General features: G+C 38.4%; 1 protein-coding gene across 3 annotated transcripts in view; it reads right to left on the reverse strand.

The window, feature by feature from the left end:
- Window positions 1–17,258, reverse strand: part of Pde1c (phosphodiesterase 1C) — a 375,343-nt gene that overhangs the window by 38,346 nt on the left and 319,739 nt on the right. The window contains exon 18 of one of the 3 annotated variants that reach the window (XM_059257884.1): window positions 2,278–2,387. The exons of the other annotated variants lie outside the window; for them this stretch is intronic. Within the exon in view, the coding sequence (XP_059113867.1) occupies window positions 2,374–2,387 (14 nt within the window). The 3' untranslated portion in view covers window positions 2,278–2,373. Of the gene's footprint in view, window positions 1–2,277; window positions 2,388–17,258 lie in introns of those variants that run through there. 3 annotated transcript variants of the gene reach the window in all.

Genomic DNA, 17,258 nt, shown 5'->3' on the forward strand with positions numbered 1-17,258 from the left:
CAAAAAAAACATGCTACAGTTTTGTAATTAGTATTTCTTCCTCTGGATTCTGACCTGGAATAACTATTCTAGTGTGTTATCAGCTCTAGGATCAGTTCAGAGCACAGTAATGTGTTTTGCATGTTTTTAAACAAATGACTCTGTGTTTTTATTCAATGTGCCTTAACACTTGAGAAATTAAAAAGTAAGACTATGTTAGCAGAGCTTTTGTACCACCTGAGTGTTCTAAACAAAGTATAACGGCATGAAGCTCTCCTCCCAGTCCTTTTCAACTGATCAGTGGCTAACAGCAAATTTAAAACATTTCTATCTTCATTGGTTCTAGAAAAAATGGCTATATTCCTATTTCTTTTTCTAATATTGTTTAGAGTTGTTTTCTAGATTAAAAAAATGAAGCAGTGGGCATCAGTATCAACTGCCCAAGTGCTTCACATACAAAAAATACAGAATAGATGTGAGGTAAAAGGCCCATATTCCAATGACATAAACTGGCATACACTTGACCGTGTTTAACTGACATATATAATCATTCTACCTTCCCAAGAACACAGTTTGCAATCTGATGACCCCTGGACTGCATGCAGCTCATAAGCACATTTTGTTTGACTGGTACAGTATAAGCATCTGAGTTAGACGCCAATGTTTAAAACCCGAAATCTCCATTCTTAGACGGTACCAATACAGCCCATAATACTGAGCTGCTGCCTTCTTATGACAGCATCTACCTCACCAGTCCTCATACACAGCCTCACTCATCCCTGACCATCCTCGTTTCTCCTCAGCCGCTACCCTCAGCAATTCCCTAGCATTCTCACTCTTCTTTACTGTCTCCCTGATAGCGAAGCCTATCAGACCGCCCCGTATTACAATAATTACATATTACATGGCTTGTTCTATTCACACACTTGATCCTTTATGTTCCCTAGTCATTTAAATATGAATCTCATGATGCACTGTTAGGAAAGCAGGCAAGCAATGGAGAAGTGTTGGTGTCATGACGAGGCCAAATGCAGAACAGAGAAAAGTTGTGTCAGCATCAGGTACTGTGTGTTCCAGGCAACAGCTTTCTTCACATCTTCCTGCTGAAACCTGTTTCTATGAGCCAAGAGGTCATAAGGACCACATACAGTCTTCTCTAACTGCTGAAGAAATACCAATAACTTCTTTCTGCAATACAGATACTTTAAAATATCTGTCTCTATACTTTTAATTTAGAAATGAAATCTATAGAATTCATTCAAGCCCATTACCTAGCTCACTTTCTTCCTGTCATTTATTCTATATGACATGTTTTCCTTTCAGAAGGGACCTAAAACTACATAATAAAAAACATTCATGTCCAAATCACACCGTGGGAGAGAAAAATCACATTTTCCTTGCACTCCACTGAATTCCATTTTGTTTGGCTGCAGGATAATCTATTTTTATTCCCTTTCTCTGCCATATCTATTATCCTTATTTTCTATTTGTGCTATTAATCAACTCCTTCATGGTGTTAAAATCTCACTAAAATGAAAATTATTATCTGACATATCTCTCTGATTCTGTGTCCCTTATCACTTCGCTTTCTAAAAAGTTTATAAAGTAATGAAGTCAACTTACAGATACCCTAAAGAAGAGGACCAGGAAGTGGTTAACTTTTCAGTGACCTCTTCGTGATGAAAGGTACCCAGTGAAAATACTGGTGAACCCACTGACAGTGTGGTCATCAGCTATTACACTAAGGTTTATATTCATGAATTTACAGATAATAAATTAAGCATCAAATACATATTCGTATAAGATAATCTCCTCTTAAAAGACAAACAATTTCATATTATACAAATGGGAAAAAAAACTTAAGAACAAATTTTAAACCTTAAAATAAACTGGACAAAGTGAACGTTATCAACTGGATAAAAAGAACCAGAGATTGGCATTTCATTTTAGCTGTGATGAAGGCCAGCCTGGCTGTAGTCACCATCATGAGCCAGTATGCAGGGCAACATCTAAGTTAACAACACTAACAGAAACAAAATGGCCGTCACTGTGTTCAGCACATCCAGGACTTCGGGTTTTCACCAGGCTCGACAGGTGCTGTGAAAGCCAAATTATTGTAAAATGGTCTTTCGAGTTTGATTGCTGCTTTGGGGGTGGGGCCAAAACAAAACAAAACAAACCTCAAATGGGGTTTGTGGGATCAGGTTTGTGTGATAATTCTAAGACCACAAGCCAACCCTAGAGGCCCCTGGGAGGAGACAGCGTGAGGGAAGGCCAAATGTGGGACGTGGTTTTGAAGGCCTTCCCACATAGGGGTCTTTGTGGAAGAAGAATGAAGAAGCTCAGCTAAAATGGCACGAGACACTGGCAGCCTCAGTCTATGTGAGGTCTTTTCTACTCTTCAGGATCTGAAAGAAAGAAAGAGAAAAAAGAAAGGCGTCAATGCTGCCTTCCCTCCCCTCCACCCTCAGGCCTCCGGAGAAGGAACTCTGGGGGCAAAAAGTCAAGGAGTGCAGTGTAACACTCAAGACTGGGTGTGGCAGAAAACCAGTTGGGAGCTAGGAGAGCACCTCTCCCCAAAACAAGATTCATCCTATTCACAAGGAAAATCTCAGCGGAAAACCTTAAGCACGGACACACGTGCAGACGTAAGGGCTCTTTAAACTGAGTCTATAGGCATTCAGCTCCAGCAATGTGCTTAATAAGCCACTTTATTTTGTAAATGATAGGACAGTGGCTGATAGTCTGACCCATGAATGTCAAGGGTCAGTGGGATCAGAAGAAATCAGATCAGTCTAATCTTGTTTCCATGCAAAGAAAAACTTGCCCAGAATGTTTGCCCCATTTACAGAAGCTTCCTAAAGACATTCCAGACAAGACATTCCCCAGCCCAAATCATCATGCAGATGGATCCAGAATAAAAGCCAAGGAAAAAAACATAGATGGAAACAGCATTAAATTAGTGGAAATACACAATATTGAGATTTTTTTTCACCCAGTGAACTCTATCCCACGTAACCTCATGGGTCTTGGGGAGAATTTAAAGCAATAACATCCCCTGCAAGACTGGCTGGCAATGGTGGTTCATCCTTCCCTGTGTAAAAAGCTCCCTTCCATGCAGGGCCCCAAAGGAATGACAGTACAGAGTTTTGGTCTTCAGGAAGGGTAACAGCCTCATGGACAGAAGGCTTTGGAGGCATCTCAGGACAAGGTAAGCTTCCCCTTCAACTCTAAAAATCCTCTCCTAAATAAGACTTAGCCAAAATTAGGCAGAAAACTAGTTAGGAGCTAGGAGAGCCCCTTCTGTCTATTGTAATTACAGCCAATTCTCAGTTTTCCAGGGGCCATTGATCCAGACCTCCTGCTGCTCCTCTCTACTTGGGGTGTGGTGTTTGCTATGTTTACCCTCCATTAGCAACTTCACCCATTTGGGAGAAATAATAGAAGAAAAAAATCTTGGGCCAGTCATTCTCCTCTATTGGCAGCACTGAAGACTTGGCAGGAAGGGAAGGAGGCTGGACAATAGTTCACACTGAGGAACAGAATTTTCCCTTGGCCTATACAGTTTGGTCCACAAGGGAATTGAGAGCTGGATCTCTCTTCTTAGTGCTCAGGCCCTGCCACTATCAGCTTAAGGTTAGGCAAGAGACTCCTTGAGGATGGCCTTCATTGCACTCAGCACATTCACATGTACCCCTGGGCCCTCTCCTGCAAAATCCAGTTTTGTTACGATAGATGGCATAAGGTTGAGCTTGACTGTATGTCAAAAAACAAAACTTGAATTTTGTTTTGTTTTGTTTAAATAAGACATGTTGGTTCGAAGGAAGTTGGTTGAAATTTGCTTAAAAGCATCATCATTAAACCTGGTTAGCCAACAAGGAGTGTGACAGCTTCCTGCTGTCCTGGGTAGCCTGGGTTATTATCAGTGGCCTACTATCTAGACTTGTTCCAGAGATGTAATTTAGAGTCTTAGAGGAATTTAAAGGCCACTAGGAGAAGAACTTCCCATCTTTCTAATCATTGCTTAAATGTAAGACAGAGGAATGAATGTTCCCTCTGGCTTTGGACCTCCAGCCTCCTCTACTTTTCGGCCAACATACAGTAAAGAAAGTTTGTGTGTTTAATCTATGTGTTAGTTCATTATCATTCTATGAGATCAACAGCAAAAGACCAAGAGGTTACAGACCCCTGGCCATCATCCCAGCCTCTGCAAACACATGCTTGCTTAGGGTAACTTCTGTTTAAGGTGCTGTACCCTAAGATGTCCATTTCTATAGCTACTCAGAGAGGATGGTGTTCTCTGACAAACCTGACTCTTTGAGAGGAGGAAACTGTCTATATTTTTAACATTTCTTGAGTGTGGAATAATGCTTGGAACATAGCGTATAGTCAGTAAGTAACTTCTTAGTTGAAAGGAAGTGAAGTCGATAAGTGTAAGGTGGATTATATGGAAAAGGTGGAATGATTAAAAACTATTTCTGCCCACCCTTTTGTCCTTTACTGAATGATATACAAAACATGATGTGGCATGGCAAAATTTTATATTCGCTATATAGAAGTCTCATACGGATGACTGTCTGTACAACTAATCTCTGGAAAAGGGACAGCTGCCACACTGCCATCCTTGCCCTGCTTTGTCAATCACACCTGAGCCTCTCCTCACTCTACTTCCTGTGTGTGTTTATGCACTTTAGATTTGCGTATTGGTTTTCAGCTTAAACTGAAATTGAGCAAACATCAGCAAGACCAGAGAGTGTGTGAAGATGAAGACAAATTATAAGAGAGGCTACTATACTGCATTGTATTCATGATTGTTGCTTTAAATTTCATTGATTCTAAATCCATAGTCGACTCTGAAGACCACAAAAATGTTGTTAAATTCACTTGCTTTGAAAGGAATAATTCATGAACTAACATGGAAATTAGGTTCATCTTGGGATGACTAGAGAAAATATTTAGGCAAGTATTCCCTACCGGCTCCTTGAGCTAAGTCTTTTTCCATCTGACAAGGGAGAGCTTGACTAGCTTTGAGTCCTGAAGCAAAACATGCCACAGAAGAATCCACATAAGCATTATTTGCTTCATGGCGGTAGATAATGGTATCTCAGAAACTTCACGTACAGAAATTGGAGGTGGTTTTAAAACAGAGTGTCCTTGCTTATTCTGCCTTTCCCATACCATCCTGCAGGCAAGAGGTGCTCAGTGTGGCTCTTACAGCCATCTATGTTAAAGGTCATGCTTTTAAGAAATGGTAAAAGCTCAAGTGTGTGTGATATAGCTTCTAAAATGTGTTCATCATTTATATTGTTAAGGTCATCAGCAGAGCCTCAAACAGGCAGATATCATAAGAATCTGGCCCTGGCCTTGAACAAAACACTCTAAGCATAACTCACTGCAAACATACTTCTTGTCCATTTTTCTTGGGTTTGGATTCTTTTTTTTTAATGGCCTGATTCAACCACTTCTCAGACTTGACTGAGGACAAAACAGTGCCCAAGTCCATATTTTCAAGTAGAAAAATACCATGGCTGCCTCCATATGGAATCAACAAAAATATCAAAGCTATATAGTGAGTGACTCAAAAATCTGCAAAACATTAAATAGGAAAAAAATAGAAAGGATAAACTGCAAACCAAAACCTAATTTTAGTGTCAAATAGAATTTTTCTGGGATATTAATAAGCATTTGTTTTATATTTTAATAATTTTATAATATTTTAATTAATGTTTAATTTATTTAAATATTTAATTAATAATAATAAAATTTAATAATTTAAATATTTAATTAATAATTAATTAAATAATTAATTAATTAAATTTAATTAATAAACTTTCTTATAAAGTAAATAAGAGATATTTATTAGATTCTATCCAGCTGTAGATTTCACTATTCTGGTCTCAGACTATGGCAGCTGTTTTAAAAGGTTATTTTCAATGTGTACATTTTCTCTTGTACCCCTAATAAAAGCTAAGATTGTAGAAGAATTATTATAAGTTAATTCAAGTGCATCCACTATCAGCGTCATACCACTGTTCAAACAAAATGCTCTGATCACATATCCTAGCAGAGCTAGTCAGACAAATGGATGGATGGATCAAAAAAGACACAGACAGGTAGATGATAGATGAATGTGGGACTATAACTCCTAAAAGGCTGACCTATGCCATTGTCCCGCAGGATGCCCCCATCTGACCCCAAACACAGTAAGATGCTGTAGTTCATACTCATGGCAGGCTCTTGGGTCTCACGCTTGCTCTCACTTCGTCTTTCTTTTTAATCCATGTCACACCACTGTAAATAATGGTGGTGCTACGCTTTCCTTTCCCTTCACTGTGTTCACTCCTTTTCTGTGTAGTATGTTCTTTCCCATAGGATTCCATGTGTCTCTCTGCTTTCACTCTCTGTTTTAAGTAAAATGCCACCTTTCTAATTGCCAGGGCCTCAGGCATCCCTGCCAAGCTAGTAAGCCCTGCAGTATCCCCCATCCATACTAGTGTGGGTAAGGCACAATCTCTGCACAAGATAGCTTGTGCTGTCTTTGGATTTGAGAAGCCAAGGAGAAACTAGAACCACCTAGACTAAGAAAGTCCTTCTAAACAAGTCTGTGAGACACAGAATCCTCACCTGAAGCAGCCTGAATGCTCTCCATGCTAGTCCGGAAGACACAGAATCCTGACCTGAAACAGCCTGACTGTCCTCCATGATTTCCTCAGACTTATTAGTTCAGGAAATCACTGGATGCTTCAGCATGGGTAGAAGAATAAGAGAATGAATCTGATGCTATCCTGATGGTTCCCAAGTTCGGAATAAAAATATTATATATTGTAGTGATCTAATGTTTAGAAACACATGTGCCCTCACTGGGAAATCAGGGACTCCCTTCCTATGAGAGCTCTAAGATAAATACGGGGCTTGGTTATTTGACACAGGTCTTGAGAATGTGGGTATCTATTCTATCTATTTTAATGCCATCAAGACATGGCATTAAAAATGTAGACAGCCTGGGTCGGTATATGTTATTTCAAAAGAGGCTGTTGTTCTAAAGGATTTAATAAAATCAGTAGAGTTTCTCTGGGAAGATGCACTGTTACTTTTGTTTCTCTAATTGTTTGCACAGAATCTGACAAAATGTACTTTTTTGGGGGAGAAAAAATGAATATGTAATTTGTTATTACTATTTTATTCTTACATGTTCTGGACACCAATGTTAATTTTTTAAAAAAAAGAAAAATCACTTTTCCATCAACATTTATCTTCCCACTCCTGCCCACTGCCATCTACAGAACCACAAGTTCAGACTGAAATCTACAGCTTAGGAACCCTCTTTTTTCACCAGCCACCTCTGCCTGCTAAGTTGCTTCCTCCATCCTCAGTGAAGTCTTACAAGTAGAATGAACTGGGAAGAAGACAGAACATCAGACTCAAAGGCACAGCAGAAGACCTAGACCAAGTAAGTGAAGAATATGAACGAAAATTAGAAAGAACAGGAAAGGAACCTGTGGGAAATGTGGGCCATGAAGATCAAATCTTCAAATTATAGGCATAGATGAGAGAAAAGAGTCCCAAGACAATGTCATAGACCAGATCTTTAACAAGAAACTTCCCAAACTAAAGAATTCTATACCAATACAGACAGAAGAAGCACACAGGACCCTGACTAGAGAACACCAGAAAAGAAACTCTCCAAGGCATAACATAGTTAAAAAACTAAATATATGGAACAAAGAGAAGTTATTGGATGCTGTACAAGAAAACAACCGGGACAGATTAAAAGCATCTCTACAAGAGGAATTTATAGCCCTGAGTGCCTACATTAAAATATCAGAAAGAGCACGAGTAAACGAGCTAATGGTGTAACACAAGAATTTGGCAAAAGAGAAAGAACAAACCAAGTTCAAACTCAGTAGATTGAAGGGAGTAATAAAAGTCAAAGTAGAAATTAATAAAATAGAAACAAAGAACACATGCAAACAATCACTGAATGTAAGAAATAGTTCTTTGAGAAGATAAGAACAGCAAACTGTGTTGGCCCAACTCACCAAAAGAAATAGAGTACCCAAATTCATAGAATCAAAACTGAACAGGGAAACATTACAACAGACACCAAAGAAAGAATATTATTAAAACTTTTGCTCCAATAAGTTAGAAAATCTAAGAGATAGATGAATCTCTTGATTTCTCCAAGCTACCAAAGTTAAACCAAGAAGATAACAACAACCTAAACAGTTCCATAGCAAAGGATGAGACTGGAAAGTAATAAAAGCCTTCCAGCTAAAAAAGCTCACACTCAGATGAATTCACCCAACAGAGCTCTACCAGATTTTCAAAGAACTGCAAATGATACTTCTTAAATTCAATAACTATAAGCAAGGGAACAATCCAAAATTCATCCTATGAAGCCAGTATTACTCTAATACCCAGAGAGGTAAAGACAATTACAAACAAACGAACACATAAACAAACAAGCAAGCAAGACTACAGACATACAAATATGCCTGATGAACAGAGATGCAAAAATCCTCAATAAAATACTAACAAACTGCATGCAGGCACATATCAAGAAGATCATCCACTATGATCAGGCTGGCTTTAGCCCAGAAATGCAGAGATGGTTCAACACATGTAAGCTAATAAATATAACAATCACATAAATGGGCTTAAAGATAAACCATATGGTCATCTCAATAGATGCAGGAAAAGCCTTTGACAAAATCAAACATCCTTTCATGATAAAAGATCTAGAGTGAGTAGGCCTGGAGGGAACATACCTCAATATAATAAATGCTACATATGATAAACACACAGCCAAAAATCATCATAAATGGAGAAAAACTTGAAGCAATCCCATTAAAATCAGGAATGAGACAGGGCTGTCCAATATCCCCACTTTTTTTCCAATATAGTGCCAGAAAGACTAGCCAGAGAAATACAGAAATAGAAGGAAATTAAAGGATACAGACAGGAAAATACGTTAAACTATACTTATTTGCATATGACATGACATTATACATAACAGATCCAAGAAATTCCACTAGGAAGCTTCTAGAAACAATAAACAAGTTAAGTTAGCATCAAAGACAATAAAATATCTTGAGATAAACTGTAAGAACTATAGTAATAAAACCAATATGGTACTGCCACAAAAACAGACATGTAGACCAATGGAACAAAATAGAAAACCCTAACATGAGTGCATGAAACTGCAGCCATCTGATATTTATGAAAAGCATCAACAACAAATGATGCTAGGATAATTGGATGTTCACACACTGAAGAATGAATTTAGTTCCATACTTACCACCCTGCACAAAAATTATCTCCAAATGAGTCAAAGACCTCAATTTGAAACCTGAAATGCTAAAATGGCTAGAAGAAAAGATAGGCAAGATATAGGGATTTTCTGAATAGGACTCCATTTGTTCAGAGCTTAAGACCAACAATTAACAAATGGGAACTTGTAAAACTAAAAAGCTTCTATACAGCTAAAGAAACAATCAATCAAATAAAGAAGAAACCCACAGAATGGAAGAGAACTTTTATCAGCTACATAATCTGATAAAGGATTAATATCCAGAATATACTAAGAACTTAAAAAACAAAGATTTCAGGAAACAAATGACCCAATTACAAAATGGGTTAGGGAGTGTCTTAGGGTTTCTATTGCTGTAAAGAAACACCATGACCACAGCAGCTCTTATAAAGGAAAACATTTGATTGGGTTGGCAGAAGTTTAATCCATTATCATCATGGTGTGGCATGGCAACATGCAGGCAGACATGATGCTAGAGAATGAAATGAGAATTCTGCATTTTGATCCAAAGGCAACAGGAAGTGAACTGAACCAGGCATATTTTGAGCATAGGAGACCTGGAAGCCCATTCCCACAGTGACATACTTCCTCTAATAAGGCCACACCTACTTCAACAAGGCCACACCTCCTAATAGTGTCACTAGCTATGAGCTTATGGGGGCCAGTTACATTTAAACTATCACAGGATCTAAAGAGAAAGTTCTCAGTAGAAGAAAGAAAAATGTCTACAAAATACCTAAAAAAAAAAAAAAAAGTTCATCATCCTTAGCAATGAGGGAGATGCAAATTAAAACAACTCTGAGATTTCATCTTACCCCAGTCAGGATGAATAAGATGAACAAAACAACTGACATCAAATGCTAGTGAGGCTGTGGGGGAAAGAGAATATTTATTCACTGTTTGTCAGAATGTGAAATGGTGTAGCCACTCTGGAAATTAGTATGGATAATGGTCAAAAAACTAAAGATAAACCTATGATATGATCCAGCTACAGCAGTCTTTGGCAGATACCCCAAAGAGTCAACATCCTACTCCACAGATACTTGCTCAGCAATGTTCATAGGTAGCCTATTTACAACAGCCAGGAAATGGAAACAACTTAAATGTCCCCTAATTAATGTATAACAAAATGCAGTATCTATACATTTGTGGAATGCTATTCAGCTGTAAAGAAAAACGAAATTTGAAGTTAAATAGATGGACCTAGAAATGTTTATATTGGAGGAGGTAACCCAGACCCAGAAAGACAAACATAGCATATTCTCTCTCATCTGTGATACCTAGTTCCAAATCTTCAGATGAAAGTGTATAATATGGAGTTACTATAGAGCCAAGAAAGTAAAAGGGACCATGGGGATGCTTGGAAGGGGAATAGCAGGATACAGATGATATTAAAGGGGAAATAGAAAAGGAGGAGGGGGCCCTAACTAGGAGGAAGCTCAATACAGAAGGAGAAGGAGGAACAAACAGCACCAAGGTTGTTTGATAAAGCCTCAAGGAATCATTTTCTTTCTTTCTTCCTTTCTTTCTTCCTTTCTTTCTTTCTTTCTTTCTTTCTTTCTTTCTTTCTTTCTTTCTTTCTTTCTCTTTCTCTCTCTCTCTCTCTCTCTCTCTCTCTCTCTCTCTCTCTCTCTCTCTCTCGCTGTGGATATCGCTCTGTATAAATAAAACACTGATTGGCCATTAGCCAGGCAGGAAGTATAGACAGGACAAGGAGAGAAGAGAATTCTGGGACGTGGAAGGCTGAGGCTCAAGTTTCCACCTTAAACCTGAGAATATTTAATAACAAATTCTAAATGGAGCCAAAACCAGGTTCCTCCTTCATGTCTCATATGGGCAGCTAGACACTGCAATATGTGGGTTTGAGCTATGGCGGGTTCGTGGCCTGCGTGTGGGCTTGACCTAGACTATGTTACATAGAGGTATCTCCAAGCTGCACACTATACTGTGTGTTAGGTATAGTTTTTACTAGTTTTTTTTTTTTTAAAGTGGGCTACACGCTACTTTGATAAAAGTATAGACCCACTATTTCTGAGAGTTGATGGCTCCCAGAGCTGGCAGAAAATGTACCACTGCCATGTTGGGAAGCTAAAGTGGGTGGAGCCAACAGCCACAGCACTGTTTCATTCTTAGAATGCTGCAGTTTAAAACAATAGGTTCAAGGTAATATAAAAAACAAGCCACGTAAAGATGGCTACCACACAGAGAATCTGGACTATGTTCTCTTTGATATTCGTAACTGAAAAAAACCATTTGATTACAAAAGCTGTTGAGTTATGCCAAAATGTATATTTTAAAGGTACCTTGACTTCAAAATTTAGATATAAGGATATGTTGCTTTTGAAAAGAGGCTCTGCTTTTGTTTCCACAGAAAGCCAGAGGCTATGGATTTGTTCCAAATTAAGATACATCAGGTTTAACCAGCCAAGACCCCCTGAAAGGTCTCCAATGACACCATGGCCCAGATGATCCAACATCCAGAACCGTTTCAAGGCAACTGGCTCAGATAATACACCCTCACGGACTATTCCATAATCCTAAAATTTTCTTTGTGTCCCCATAAGATACAGTGCCCCCCTCCAGCAGGAAGTAGTAAGAGAAGCTACGCCCAAATTCCCAAATAATACCAAGCTGGCTTTGGAGATGGAATTGGCTCACTCTTTCTCCAAACCCAGATGTATTGCTAAAAAAAAAAGGTTAAGAGATTCTTGTGTCCCAAATCAGAAGAGCCCTCTGGTGTGGGACAGAGAAAAAACAGTGTTTTTATTTAAAGCAGGTTGATTAGAAATACAATGTCTTTCTAAAGAAAAAAGGGGATAGTATAGATATGATAGGATAAAAGGATAGATTAGTGAACCTACTTTTAAAGAGCAACTTGTTTAAAATGTTTTACATTGCTATGGATTTCAGTTCATTGATACAAATTTAAAGTTAATTTTGTTATACTGTGTGTATATTTCTACTCTTGTTTAAGGTATTATGTTTATGTAACTCATTTAGATTGTAATGGATAATTAAGAAATACAGATAATTAGTCATCTATGATAATCATACTTGTAGCCATGTTAGTTAAGTCTTCTAGGTATACATAGATATATTTCAGATAGATAAGTAATCTTCAAATACTTCAAAGACCTACAAAATATGGCATTTAAAATGTTTTAAAAATTTAGACTTTCTGGACAGTGAGACATGTCTGCTCCTGGCAGCACCGGATTTACTTCAGAGAGGAGGATGGGCATCGAAGACACTCTATATGGAGTTTATCTTCTTCTTGGCAAAAATAGCCATTTAGGCAAGAAACTGTTCTTGCCTGGACTGCTTGATCGACTGGACATGCAGGACCGATAAGAAGGTAACCACTGAACTTTGCTTGGCAAAATGGTCCTTCAGGTTCCTGCTTCGCAGAGGAAACTGCCAGACATTCTACAGGACACTGAGAAAAATGACTGAGAGACTCTAGCCCTGTGGGCTGAAGACAGATGCCCCAACTTTACAAGAGAACTTTGGATGACTGTCCAGGCTGCCAGCTGTCTCTGTTTACCCTGCAAGACTCCCGAAAGTTGCTTGCATCCTTCTCCCATTTCTCAGGTAGTATTATATCCTTCTGAGGTCTTTGATGTAGTTGAAGCTAGATACAGTTTTCCTTAGTTATGATAAGAGATAAGTTAGATATGAAACCTTAGACTCACAAATATAAGATAGACAGGATATCTTCTTTAATTTTGCCAAATAAACTAGTTATTATAAATAGACTAGATATTATAACTGTAATTCTTGCTTGATAATTGTTTTGTTATCTGTAATTTTACTATGTGAAAGTTAAAACCTTCCTTTAAAAAAAAAAAAGAAAAGGGGAAATGCTGTGGATATCGTTCTGTATAAATAAAACACTGATTGGCCAGTTGCCAGGCAGAAAGTATAGGTGGGACAAGGAGAGAAGAGAATTCTGGGAAGTGGAAGGCTGAGGCAGAGAGACACTGCCAGCCGCCGCCATGACAAGCAGCATGTGAAGATGCCAGTAAGCCACGAGCCACATGGCAAGGTATAGATTTATAGAAATGGGTTAATTTAAATATAAGAACTAGATAACAAGAAGCCTGTCATGGCCACACAGTTTGTAAGCAATGTAAGTCTCTGTGTGTTTACTCGGTTGGGTCTGAGCGGCTGTGGGACTGGCGGGTAAGAGAGATTTGTCCTGACTGTGGGCCAGGCAGGAAAACTCTAGCAACTAACTCTCTCTCTCTCTCTCTCTCTCTCTCTCTCTCTCTCTCTCTCTCTCTCTCTCTCTCTCTCTTTCACACACACACACACACACACACACACACACACACACACACACACACACAAAGTTTGCCACTTGGGCCGGCAATGCTTCCTGTAAGAACTACAGACTATTCAAAATCCCAATACCAGCCACAAGGACCTCCTCTCACATGGCTGGTCAGGATAGTCCAGACGACTCCCCAAACTATAGGTTATTGCTCTTGCTCTTGGATGCCTCTTACAGGTTGAATATAAGTACCTGTTGCTGAAGACAGCACTCACTTAGGACACAGGACTTAGATTATTCAAGCTGGATCTAACCTGAAAGCCTACTTCCTGTAGTCTAGCTTCCATACTACCAGAAAGTACTATGAAGCTGCAAAGGGATGGAAGTAATTAAACAGTCCTTCCCATATTATGATACCTATGAACCACAACAATGACCACCATGGCAAGATATTCCTAAAGGCACAATAGTGGCACTCACATATTCATGATAACCAGCAGTGGATTTGAGGTCTACTTAACATGAGGAAAATCATGCCTGTCCACAGATATCTAGCCAACTACCTGGGGCTAGTTAGATCATGGATTTTATAAGAGAATGTACTATTTGCCACTTGCTACACCAGCATAATTCCTTGACTACATTTTAAATCTTATTTTTATACCCACAGGTGTCGCTATTGCCACTCATCAAAGAAGCTTCTCTTTATAGAAAATAAAGACTATCCACAGAAAACCACAACTGTAACAATGCAAAAATCAATGGTTTGTGGGGTACCTAGCCCCAACAGATACATCTGCAACACAGTTCCTGCATCTATGGCTCAGGGAACATCACGGAAAAAGTAAGAAAAGTTGTAAGTGTTGGAATCCCAGGAAGTCTGCAGTGTGATCACCTCTATTAGAAATGGGTACTTAAACAAGACCTGAATAATATTAATATCCATAGATGTGCCAATGCAAAAAGGCTCCAAGCTCATGTGGCCCCTTTCCTAGACAAAAAAATTCAGGCAATTAATGACTTCTGAGAGATGGAGAACTGGCCTCTCCCATGGATGAGTTCTCAGCCTCATGCAATATTGTCAGCCCTAAAACCATGTGCATGCAAACAACAAAAATGGAAGTATCCGGTTGTACTTACATATTTGTACATATGTATATATACACTTATGTAATATATATGCAACACTAATAATCAAAGAAAAAGAGGCTATCAATTTGAGAGTGGAATGGGGACATGAGAAAAGTTGAAGGGAGGTGACATGGGAGGACCTGGAGAGAGGAACAGGGAAGTGTTGATATAATTACATTTTAATTAAAGGTGTAAAAAATAAATATATATTTTTATTTTCTCTGTCAAGCCAGGTGCCTAAACAAATATAATGATATATCAAGAGTGTAATGAAATTCCAAGAAGAAAAAATGAAACAATGAAAGTTTATATATCAATAATTGTAAGGTAAACTTGTTGAAAAGATTTAATTTTACCTTTAACAAAGAACATGCACTAGGCTTTTGTTTGACATTTTAACTGTGCAGTTATTTGATAAGGGACTGGGTTCTAAGCAGCTGGGCCAAAAGCATGAATGGGTGCTAGATATTTTCTTTCCTGTAACACAATTTAATTTTTTAAACCCACTAATCTTACATCCTACAACACACACACATACATATATATATATATATATATATATATATATATATATATATATATATATATATAGTGTATATACACTAGGGTTATAAACTTCTAAAGCAAAAGTCTACAGGGGAAAATAAATGGGTGCTACACACCACCTTCTGCTGCATAATCTACAATTGATTCAGCCTAAAATTATATGCACAATGCATCGATCTGTGGTGAGTGTTGGCTCTTAAAGAGTTGATGGGTCTGAATCACCATGACTCATCAGTGCTAAGGCCATGAGTAAGCACAGGCCCTGTGTTTCCCTGATCCTAAGAGGGAAGTCCATCACTAAAATAAGCAAAGAGGTTTTTCAAGTCTCCATCTGCCCACTAACATCCATACTGGTCCATAGGTTTCCCTAAAGCCATCCTCAAACCAACAAAAGCAGATTTCTGCATAAGTGAGCTCACAAAAACTCTTATTGTTTGGTCAATGTTCACAATAGATTCCAAAATTAATTAGAAATTAACAGTGATGTATACCAATAAAAATGTTTAGGCAACACAGCTGAGCAGAGTCTAAGTAGTGAAACACTGTCCTGATACATGGCAAGCATCTGAAATAATGTTGCATTTCTCCCTTCTGTTCACCGGCAGGGACATTGGAGTCTGTTTAGACATTAGCTAAAGTACTTGAGAAAACAAGATTGCAAAATGCTTTCAGAAAACAACCATTTCATGCTTCTTTATCCCGAAGCACAGCTTTCACTCACTGTCAGTTTGTTTAATGAGGTCAAAGGAGCTTTCACGGACAAATGGCTAAGGGAATAGGATATTAATCAGAACGTGTGTTGTCACAATGAGTTATCTTAATTGGGACCCAGAGCACTCCAGATGTTTGGGCGCTCTGTACTCATGGAGAACAACCCATGCTGGATTCTCATGCTAAGAGCAATTCAGTTATTAAAGAAATGTCTACTTTTTCTTCCAATATGTAAAAGGCTACAACAAAATACTTTCCCAAAGTAAGATATAGTATTAGCCTCTATTAGCCTCTGAGGAGTATGTATGCTTCACTCATATATATATATTTGGAGAGAGAAAGAGAGAGAGACAGAGAGAGAGAGAGAGAGAGAGAGAGAGAGAGAGAGAGAGAGAGAGAGAGATGGGCCTAGCTATTTGTGGAAAATAACCTCAGAATGTTTATCTTTATGGAATGTGCAATAGTGCAAAGTACTGAAAATAAGCTGAGCACTGAAGTTAATAGGGCTAATTTTAAAGTAATTAGAAAGGATTCCAGGTCCTGGCTGCAGCAATGCCAACTTGGGTATGGGAGAAAAGGTCGGTTATCAGCAAGAGTTCCCAGACTTCTGTCATTTTGACCTATTTTACATATCATATGATCTGAAAACACATTTACAGAATATAAAGTTTGTGACAATATGATGGAGAAAAACTCTTAAGAGAATCAAAACATTTGAGAACATCTGCCTTAAAGACAGCAAAGTTTCATCAAGATTAAGGACCAGGAAAACAATCAAAAATGACTAAAAGAAGACAGCAACACATCTGTCCGAAAAGGAGACCAAAAGGATGCTGCAGGGGAGCCTCGTTGCCAGCACACTCGGTACATAAGATGGCCCAGGCTCCCTCTTTTTAGCAGGTGCATCCCAAAGGTAGAAACAGATACCAGGATACTCCATGTTACAGCCTCCAGTGGTCCTCAGAAGTAAGGATGGAAGGAAGGTCACTGAGAAGTTCAATCAACTCCCCCTGGTTATCAAATACAATAAGACCCAGTAAAGAAAAATATTTCTAATGTTATTTCCATATTATAAGTCAACCTAAGTACTGATCTATATATTTCCTTTCAATAGAGGGCATTGGTGACCAAAAAGAAAGCAGAAGTGAAAATCCTCAAATTCTTTTCCACTTCATCCTACCAAGAAATGGTTTCAGTCTTGGTAAAGGATTTTAAATGAAAATAGCATCAAGTCTCCAAAGCTTAATGCTTTTAGTCTTGCTGATTCCAAAGCGGTGACAAAGGACTTGAAACACACTCAGCCTGTTA

This window comes from Peromyscus eremicus, chromosome 3, assembly GCF_949786415.1.
Source record: "Peromyscus eremicus chromosome 3, PerEre_H2_v1, whole genome shotgun sequence".
NCBI lineage: Eukaryota > Metazoa > Chordata > Mammalia > Rodentia > Cricetidae > Peromyscus > Peromyscus eremicus.